This window comes from Mirounga leonina, unplaced genomic scaffold (assembly GCF_011800145.1).
Source record: "Mirounga leonina isolate KUSES-001 unplaced genomic scaffold, KU_Mleo_1.0 Mir_128, whole genome shotgun sequence".
NCBI classification, from domain to species: Eukaryota; Metazoa; Chordata; class Mammalia; order Carnivora; family Phocidae; genus Mirounga; species Mirounga leonina.
The window spans coordinates 26,489,761-26,500,378 of NW_023270320.1; the positions used below are offsets into that span (position 1 = coordinate 26,489,761).

The 10,618-nt window shown below is 49.0% G+C and overlaps 1 protein-coding gene across 2 annotated transcripts in view; it reads right to left on the bottom strand.

Moving 5' to 3' along the window:
* The window catches only part of STOX2 (storkhead box 2), a 105,410-nt gene extending 96,357 nt beyond the window's left edge, over positions 1-9,053 (bottom strand). For both annotated transcript variants that reach the window (XM_035004272.1, XM_035004273.1), the window contains exon 1: positions 8,581-9,053. In XM_035004272.1, the coding sequence (XP_034860163.1) occupies positions 8,581-8,746 (166 nt within the window). In that variant the 5' untranslated portion in view covers positions 8,747-9,053. The remainder of the gene's footprint in view (positions 1-8,580) is intronic.
* Positions 9,054-10,618: the final 1,565 nt, after the last annotated feature.

The following is a 10,618-nucleotide window of genomic DNA, read 5'->3' on the forward strand; positions in this document are numbered from 1 at the left end:
GTTCTTTAGTCACATTTACCCAGCTAGTCTTGGAAAGGCTGGATTATGAAGCGATGCCACACAGACTCTCAGAAAAGAGAGGCTGAAATATTTACTGAAATATTTTGAGGAACTCGGGGAATTTCGGGGGGGGGGGTGGAGATCCAGGCTTGGAACTCTGCAGCCAGAGCTGCTTCGGTGAGGAATCCTCAGCAGCCACTACCAAGCTCACGTGCTACCAGCCCTGCCACCTCCCCTCCCCACCACTCCCCGCCACCGCCCCCCCCCGCCTCCCCCTCCGCCTCCAGAACGCCGCCCGGCTCAACAGCGCCACCCTGCGACGGGACGATGCCTCACAGCCCCCACTGCTCTGCCGACAAGCGCCCGCTCCCAAGTCTGGAAGGGCGTGGGTGACGGGGTGAAACCCAGACCATGCGCCCATGCCCTCCGTGCCAGGCAGGCCAGGAAAGCGACCCCATGGCAAGTTCAGCACCCACACGGAGAAATGAGGTTTCAGCCTCCCGCCAACATTCATAAGGAGGGTGTATGAATTCCCAGGGGCTGCCAAAACCGAGTGCCCTAAACTAGACACCAGCCTTACGGGTTACCTTACTTACATCTGACCTATTTCCAAGGAAGGTCATAATCACAGGTACCAGAGGTTAGGACTTGAATGGCTCCGGTTGGGGGCGGGGCGGGGCGGGGGGGGGGTCATTCACTCATTCAACCCATGACAGTGGGGAATTACACACGATGGGGTGTTCAGATGCTGGGCAGCCCCCCCAAATGAGAAATATCCACAGTACCTCAATTGCTCTGAGGGCCCTTCATTTCACGTAATGATGAATAAATGATTTCAAAGCGAAAGGTGGATATGCCGAAAGCAATACGTGGCCTGTTAGCTCTCTTAGGGGAATCAGCTAGACAGGAATGTGCAGTGGGGGCGAGGCGGGGGTGTTAATTGCAAAGCGAGATGGTTCCTCCCTCTGAAACTATGGCCATCAGAAGGATAGGGCCAGGCGTAAGTCCTGCTGCCACGAATGCCCCAGGCATCTGCCAAATCTCTCTTTTATCTTCAAAAAGAGAAAACTTGGCCTGAAGGGGCCATCATGGATTTGAGTAGAAAGATAAATGGAGATTTTAACTGTGTATATGAGTTACCTAAGCCATAATTTTTCAGCCGCAGAGGTATATGGCAGATGTTTGAAATGTACATTATTTACATAGCTGGTCTAGTCTTCTGGGCTGCGACGTGCATAGCTCCAACCCTTTTCACACCTGACTACAGACATCAAACATATATCCCTTTTATCAACAACACAGTGGCTTCTGAATAAATGCAAACACGAATAAAACAGATCCTAGCAATGAAAAGCACTTCCCATTTAGGAACAGGAGAGCAGATGATCTCCAAGCAATCCTAACCTTGATTCCCCACATTTGCAGAAACCCAAGTAGGACTCAAAGTGAACAGAATCCAACAGACCCTCCATCTGCTGGAAATAAAAATAAGTCAGTCATCTGCTCCCCTCTAAGAAACGGAACATAAAGTACAAAAAGCTAAGCTATCCTCGTGTTCTCAACTAACGTGGCTAAGTGGATGACCCCCAAACTATATCTGTAATCTTTACTGTTACTTGTGTGACTAACCAGCCCCTTACATCTAAAATGGAATTCATCATTGGCTCCACGGCCCATGTTTCCCTGTCATATACCGCATTCTTCCAACACAGATCTGCTTTACCTTTCTTTTCTTTTCTTTTTAACCTCTTAAATCCAGTTACAAGGAACAGCCAGCTCTTTGTTCTCCAAGATTCTCCCTTTCCCCTTCAGTCCCACCCCTTCTTCCTTGGCTGATACAGGTTTTCCACTACCTTAGCGTGAGTACCACTCAGGTATGTGAGGTGGTACTTAGCTGAGTATTTTAACTGAAATAGTAATATATTAATAATTTACATGGGGATTGGGAAAAAAGAATTATCAGATGAAACCTGTAATTTCACAGAGAATACAAAATCTTCTTTTCAATTCATTCCAATAAAACAGTGGATCAGATGAAGGAAAAATATTATGTACATAATATGGGTGGTGTATGGACATGGTTAAAACCTTGGGGGCGGCAGGCTAATGCCCAGCAGTGTTGGGAGCACTGTTCTATGGCGGTCGCTCACCATCTCATGGCTTTATGACCTGGGCCCCCTCGACCACCTCCTCGCTGGTTTCCTGGCCTCGAGACTCTCATCTCTCCCATCTGTCCTGCAAGCCACCACAGACACCTCTCCCGAAATGCTCCTCTCATCCTTGGTTCCTACTGTGTCAACAACCTTCCCCCCCATCCGCCTCCTTCCCTGTCCCTCAAATCCTACCTACCCAGTCAGTCCTTCAAGACACCGGGAAATCCTCCCTCTGGGCAGCCTCTTCTAATTGGTATCATTCTCGGAAGTCCCATTCCATTCACACCAACCACATCAACCACCCCACTTGCCTCTTGATTATTTCCTATTATTTACTGCTTTCTAATGCTCCATTCATGGAGAGCTGCTCCTGTCTTCATTCAGTTTTTTAAGAGAAGTCATATTTTATTCATTCGTCCAATAAACATTTACTGAGTACCCAATCTGTGCCAAGCTCTGCGGTTGCTGGCCAAAGAGAGATGTGAATAAAATACGGGCCGCCACTGAGGAACTCACCGGCTCAGACAGGAGACCCGCACGTGAACTCGTGGTGTGACCTAGTGTGGCCACGGGGCTATGACGGGTACAGAACGAATGTCATAGGAGTGATTTACTCCAGAAAGGATCTGGAGGAAGACGGAAAGAGAAGCTGGTATGTATGAGCTGGTTCTGGAAGGTTTAACAGTATTCCATCAGACCTCTGAAGAAGGGGAGCATGTTCTCAGCAGGGTAGGAGAAATTACGAAAGTCACGAAACGGCAGCAAGGTATTGCTGAAGGTAAAGAGTTTCCCGAGCCTAGTGCACAGGGTGGTGAGGAACGCCCAGGAAGAAGAGGGGAAAAAGGTGAGGGAGGTCATGACATGAAAAGCCTTGGTCTAGGACTTTATCCACAGGCATGAGAAACACTGAAAAGAGAAATGATTTAACTATAACCCCAAAACCCTCTGGGGACACAGGAAGGATGAACTGGACTGGAAGAAAAGTCAGTCTGGAAGATACTATAATAGAACAGCAGAAGATTTAAACACCACAGATGAAGAATTAGGGGCAGATCTTAGAAATATTTAGGTGGATTTTCTGACCAACTGGTTGTACATTCCAATGCCACATAAAAATAGCCTAGGGACTAACTACTTAAGGAAAAGTTTACTATCTACTTAAAAAATTACCCATGTCATTTCCTTCTGGTGTTACTGCGGCTAAGGGTTAATTTAGAGTTGACTACAGCTTACATTCTTACAAACTACAAGACCCTCTACTCTACACCTTACAGATGGGGCTCCACACGGTTTCTAGGACTGATCTACGAAAGCCTGTCCTAAATTCAAAAGTCAGCATGTTATCCCACTAGCCAGGATCTAACCAGATTTTGTTTCTCGGTTATAACTGCAACTCAGCATAAGCAATCACGTACCACAGAACGTGCTATTGTGTGAACTGTCCTAACTCTCTGGGGCATAGGGAATTTCCGTCAGAATTGCTCTTGGGGTGTAAAAATGCTAAGGCTTTTATGCAATATACTCATATTCCTTTTTTTCAAATAAAAACGTTCACAAGAGTGTAAAAGATATTGAAATACCAAGAGAGGTGACCTTTTGTGAGCGCATTCATGTTCTCGGGGGAAATAAAGAATGAAGTCATTCACCACCAAGTGTAATATTCCTCACTTCCACTGGCCTGATGAAAGGAGTCAACACAGGTAGCTGCAAATTAAAACACAGTTGGAGGAGCTTGCTAAAAATGGATCTCCGCAAAGAGGGGAAAGGAGGTGACAGGTTGCTGTTTATTAAAACTTGCATATGATGGGGCGCCTGGGTGGCTCAGTTGGTTAAGCGACTGCCTTCGGCTCAGGTCATGATCCTGGAGTCCCGGGATCGAGTCCCGCATCGGGCTCCCTGCTCGGCAGGGAGTCTGCTTCTCCCTCTGACCCTTCCCCTCTCATGCTCTCTCTATCTCATTCTCTCTCTCAAATAAATAAATAAATAAATCTTTAAAAAAAAAAAAAAAAACTTGCATATGAGTATAGCTCCGTCCATCATCTCCTACCCCCATTACTCTGATTGCCAGGACAAGCCCTGGGCATATTTAACGCAATGCTGGGGGGTGGCAGGAAGTAGGATTCTATTGCAAAATGAGCACTGTTCCCACATACCCCACATACGGGGAAGCACATGACTCCAATAAGCAGAAAGGGCAAAGGTTATTTCTAAGGATTTCTGTGTGAGTGCTCACAAGTCCTGGGATGGCTCATTACAGAGTCACCACGGAGCCCAATTCTGTAATGGAAGGGGGGACCAGAAGGACCCGTTGCAGACGGGAAGGGAGGTCATGTTACTCGCCAGGGACACAGCTGGTTGGTGGTAGGCCCAGATTAGAACCTCGAGTGTCCATCCTCCACTCCCAGAAAACTCTCACATCTCTTAAAATAACAGAACATAAGGAACTGGGACATGCCATCAGCTGTGCCCCAGAATTCGTTTCTGTAAAATGAAAACTAATACACTCATCAATGTGGTGGGCTGGTCATTCCTCCCCACTGATGGTACGAGTTCGATGGGCAGACAACCCCAATTTAAATTTTCCTAAAAGACGTCGATTTGGGGCTTTTTAATGGATCTTTCTTTTCAAATCCTTTAAAGCCATGGTATTAAAACTGTCTGCTTTCCTGTTCTTTAAAGTGACAAGTATCCGTGTGAAAGTGCCATGACTTTGGAAGGGTCTCACATTAAGCAACCCCTTGTATGAACATGCTCAGGAGAACCTTTCTCGTGGAAAAACTACCTTCCAAGAGCGATCTACAGAATGCCCCCAAACTTGGTGGCATTACACGTAGAACATCCAGAAGCACCCATCCCCAGGGCTGGGGGAGAAGGCAGTGAAGAAAATGGATTCAGTAGCATCACTGGTGTGAAGAGGTCACGGGTCACACAGTTAACAGACAGGGGGCTCTAACAGTTTCACCAACAAAAGCTTTGGCGCCTTGAAAATTACTTCACGGAGGTCTGTGAGCATGTTTTCATATGTAAAGCATTAGGAATTATACTGATATTTCCCTCTTTGGGGAGGGGGGTTTGCTTTTATCTCTAGTTAATTGCTATCGTCATTTCCAGTTTTAGAAAACGCAGAAGAATGATCTTACCTCCATTTGATCTAACCTCTTTTCTTCTTCAGATAATGCATTCACATTCAGTTATTCATCTTGATTTGAACAAAAGGCAAGATTGTCCCCCCTTCTGCCCAGAAACTACCAATGGGAAATTAATATTCAAGATGAACAATGGATTCATCCCATGGCCCGTGGACTTGCTGGGTGCCAGGAGGAGGTCTGTGAATTCTTAGGATTATTTTAGATTTGGTAGCATGAATTGGGAGCTTACAAAGTCATAAAAGCCGCGGTTTTCAAGAGTTAAAGTTTCAGAATTCTCTACTGAACTATGCTTCAACAGGATCTCTTTTAAGTTTTATACGCGCCTATCTGAACCTCTTGAGTTTAAGTGTCGTTTATCCCAAAGCTATATGAAAAAGTCCAGGCTAAATGTCAAGCCTATTGCTATAAATCACATTTCAAACTGGTAATTACTTATTGGTGGAGAGAGGGCTGTTTGAAATGGTGCTGTGTCTCATTAGAAAGCTATTATGGAACTCTGCAATTCTACCTTAATAAACAGAGTTAAACTTCCAGAATCTATTGCGTGACAGTTATCCCAGACCAAACAACAGCTATTAACATTTCCAAGGATCTCTCTCTCTGTCTCTCTCTCCCCTTTCCTAAAGTTAAAAAAAAAAGTGATTCCCCCCCCCATATTTTTTAGGACTATTTGTGGGGGAAGGGTGTGGATTTCTAAAAAGAGTCTCAACTGAAGTTATTTTAAGTTCCTTGTCTTAAGTAACTCGGTAACTTATCTTGTCCTTTGAACTCAGTAACAAAAAAAACCCTTTTTTTACTGAAAATGAAGTATGATAATGCCAGTCGACATTATCCCAAATGACTGGACAAACAGAAAGAATATGAAAAGGCTCATGTGTTTCTTAGCTGCTTCATTTTCTATTCCATTTTATGTGACAAAGGCTCTGTTTGTATCCAGAGTCACTAACTTGATACAAGTGGATTTCCTTTACATTTCTTAAGAGGAAGAGAACTTCCTGTAAATGATCTCTGCGTGTTTCCATATACTGTCTATTCCCATCAAGACTCAGATTTGGAAAAGAGCCATATTTGAAAAGGAAATTGATAAGATACCTCCCCTCGCAACACACAAAAGATGCACATGAGTGATCCAATCTGTTCTCCCAGTGTTCATTGTAGGTATCTGTCTTAATATTTACTATTGCCTCCCGTTAGCACCAATAGCTTTTATTACATGTTCTAGCTAACATTTAAAATGATGAATAAATAATAGCCCTCCGTCCCTGGGCCAAACCATATTATATCCAACCCTGTAGCCCCATGAGAATCTAGCAAGGCACTCTGCTCTTAGGGGACACTCCAGAAAATGCTGAATGAATGACACAGCTCTTCTTCCCCCACCTCTTGGGTTTCTTTTCTCCGTGGGCGCCTAACATTAATCTGCACAGATAACTACCAACCTGAAACGGCTTATCTTTCAGTCTCACCGTTAAGACCAGCTTACCATTTGCAGGTCAAGAAATGAAATAAGAAAAGAGAATCAAATAAAATTAAGAGTTTCTTCCCTGAGCCCTCAGAAACACCTTGCAGAACTGGCAATGTAGCGAAGTACGTTAGCAAATAATGAAAATGTGATCATAATGAAGCTATGCCAAAGACAGATAAAAACAGGCTCCATGGGATGACGCCTGAAATCATAAAAGAATCTCACAGGTTTGTCGAAGAAATTATGGCCACCTGCCCTCCTATAGCCTAACACCTGAAGAGGGATTAAAAAAAGAGGGCAACCATTCAGTGTGGAATGAAGACATTCAGACCCAAGCATTTGAAACCTGGGATGATCTAAAAACACTCGGCGCAGACATGCGTTTATGTACACATGTGTTTTGAGATTTAGATTTCGACTTAGGTGTTTCAAAATTTACTATCACAAGTTTGAGGAATGTAGCAACCACAGCAGTGATTGACTGAAATGACTGAAGTATAAACTGTACTTGTCACTTTGCAAATCTGGCTTTTCATGAAAGAGAGAATCAAGGGAGCCTTATTGCCAAAAGAGTACAACATCCTTCTGTCACCAGATTTTGCAATAAAAAAGATGGTTATTTTATTTAGGTTTTATATTTATGGAAATGTGGTCACAAGGCATTTTTAAAGCATGAGATACTGGCCCCAGTTTACAAAAAAAAAAAAAAGCTTGCTGTTTTAGGGAAAGATAGTAGAGACACCCTGTGAGCAACAACCACAGGCTTAAGGCAATCTTGCCAGTTAAGACAGGGCTCAGGGTGATTTGGAATAGTATGTGGTTTCGAATATAAACTCAGCTCTTCCATCACACTATGTTCAGCAGAAAATTAGTTCCTTCAGAATGAAAAACGAACAAAAATTGATATCTTATACATCACCGCATACAAGTGGTCAACAGTCAGTAAGGAGAAAACAAGGCAAGAGTTCCAGGATTTTCCTCCTTCAGCATTTCCTCCAGTATGTTACCCCTTGGGTTCCCAAGTCACAACCAAAGCCATTCCGTTGTGTTGCCAAAGGGAACCGGCTCCTTCCGAAATGCTTTTAACAGCACTGCGTTTTATGATGATGAACCCTTTTCTGAAGCCTTCGTTCCCATTTACCGTTTTGTTCGTCCTTCCTGTCTGACATGCAAACACAGCCTCCATGCTTTCCATACAACCTAATTCAAAGCAACATATGTTAAACCCACACGGTATCATGTGAGCGTGCAATCCGCATCCACACCATTACCCCACAGAATGCGTTCAATGAGCTCCAACAGAGTTCTCTGCGTGCACATCGGACGAGCCTGCGATGTATGTGGGGCTCCTGCCTGACTCAGACCATCCAGAACTGTGCATGGAACCTGTTCCCTTTTAAGAACAGGGGGCTATTTAAATAGCCGCTAGGATAACTGGCCACAATGCAGGAGCCAGCCAGCTCGGTACCGCAGGCAGCACCGGACGCAGGCTCTGCCACAAAGCTCCAGGAGGCTGCCGCGCAAGGAGCTTGCAGTCATTTATCTCCTGCAGCCAAAACGCCCGGCACGTCCCCCTCCCTTATTTTACCTAACTAATAGCTCTCCAACCCCATATTGAGAGGGCCTGCTGTGGATCTTGCGGAGGTACAAAATGGTGGATGTGAGCTAATTTTTTCCTGCTTTCCCCCTAACTTAGCGCATCCATCACCGGCCGTCCTCCCACCTAAGCGCCCCCCCCCCCCCGCCTTCCCGGCAGCGGCGCACCGAGCACGCCCCGCGGACCCGGCCCGGGGGCAGAAACGCGGGTACCCACCTGATGTCATGTAGCCCCGCGAAGCCTGGGGCGCGAAGGCCGCGGGGAAGCGCTTGTGCAGGCGGTAGTCCTTCTCGCTCCGGGACCTCATGCGGTCCGAGGCCCGGTCCGAGAAATCCGAGCTAGGCCAGGCTCGCCGCAAGGTTGTGCTCCGGGTCTTCTTCATGGTGGGGAGCGCGACCTGCCACCCCGATCCTGGGGGCCTCAGCGCCGGGGCGCAGCGCGCTGCTTCATCCGTCTACGGCGGGCACGACCCGGGCGGACTCTGCGCACATTTTCCCAGCCCCTCCTCGTCGGCGTCTACACCGCCAGCCGCGGGTCCGGCCCTCCCCACGCCCCCACACACCCCCACGGTGAAGGCTCCGATTTTACACACGTCCCACAATGCATTACACTTCATTTGCAATCCGCCCGGCTTATAGCTTCCAGATTCCTGGGGGGAAAGGCACGTTAGCAGGCTCTCCGGCCAGGAGGAGGCGGGGAGGGGGCGGGCGGGGTGGGGGCGCCGAGACTTGCAGCGTGAAAGCAATGGGAGCGCACACAATGGCCCGATTCAGCGCAGGAGTGCTTAGCCAACTGTGAGCCACGGCACAAAAGATCCAAACAAATGAGGAAGCCGAGGCCTCCGGGGCTGACCCGGGCTCGGGCGCCCGGGAAGCCGGAGGGGCGGCGGCAGACCCTCCGCACCCGGCGGCTCAGAGCGAGGCGTGGGGTTGACAGCGTCCAAGTCGTGTCCCCCAGGGCCTTTCGGCCGCGCGGCCCGCAGTGGCGGGCGCAGGCTGGCTCTGCCTCTCCTGCAGTCCTCGGGAGGCAGTCTTCATTACAGAGGCTCGAATGGGGGGCGCGTGTGCACAGGGGTCCGAGCAGGCTCTGCAGACGGCAGCTGCGGCAGGCGGGCTCCTGCGGGATCCAGGAAGAGCCCGCGTCGTCCTCGCAACTGCGGCGCCTCGTCAATCTTCCTCCTTCCGAGGCTCAGGGTGGTGTGCGTGCGTGCGCGCGTGTGTGTGCGCGCGTGTGTGTGTGTGCGCGCGCGCGCGCTCGCGCGGCGCCACGCATGTGCCCCCCTACACAGGCATGCTCCTACTTACTGGCCGAGGGGGCGTCGGGAGCCATGGCTGCCAACGAGGCCGTGCCGGCCGATCCACACCCGCACGGTGGCACCGCTGCTCGGTCGCGAGCGCGCAGAACGGCGACTGGAGGGCAGGAAGCAGTTCAGCCGCCCCGGCTCATGCTAATCGCGGCGCTGCCTTAAGTTAGAGCACGGATCCTGACAGGCTTCTCTTTTTCATGCAAAACACCCTGCGGCGGCGCGGGGACCTTGGCTGGAGCCCCAGCCCCAAGTCAGCGCTTGGCTATTTACATATTTTTAGGATGCTCCCTCCCCCTCGCAGGGAGAGACAGAGCCCCCTCGGTGGGAACCGGGAGGTCGGCGGTGCCCCGTGTTGCCCACCTGCGCCAACCCCGAAGTCGGCGAGAGCCGGAGGAGGGGGCGCCCCCGGGGGCTCCTGCGACAGCCGCAAACGCCGGGCCGCCTGGTCCACGCCGCCTGGGAAACGCGGTGGTGGTGGCCTCCGGCTCTTCCTCTCTCGCCCTGGATCCCCCGTGTAAGTCACCAGCCGCCCGCTAACCTGCATTCAGGTCCTTTACACAGCGCGGCTCTGCACAGCGGCTTCGCGTCCAGCAACCAATCGCTAAAGGACAACAATGCGCGCGACGCGGGAGGGGAGGGGGCGCGGGGCCCGGGACGCCGAGGTCACGCCGAGTTAAAGGCGCGCGGTCACAATGCTGCGAACCCCGACGACGCTGTGCCGCGGCCCATACCCCCATCTGGGTTTCCAAAAATGCTCAGGCATTATAAACAACAAAAATAAACCTGATCATTCTTTCTCAGCATTGTATTTTATTTTACCTTTTTTTGCGCTTTTTAAAAAATTACTAACGATGCAACGCTCAAAATCATTTTTTTTTTTATGCTGTAGTTTCGTAGCTACAGCTGCCAAGGTGCAGAGATAAGGATACGCGAAATCTTTTATGGGGC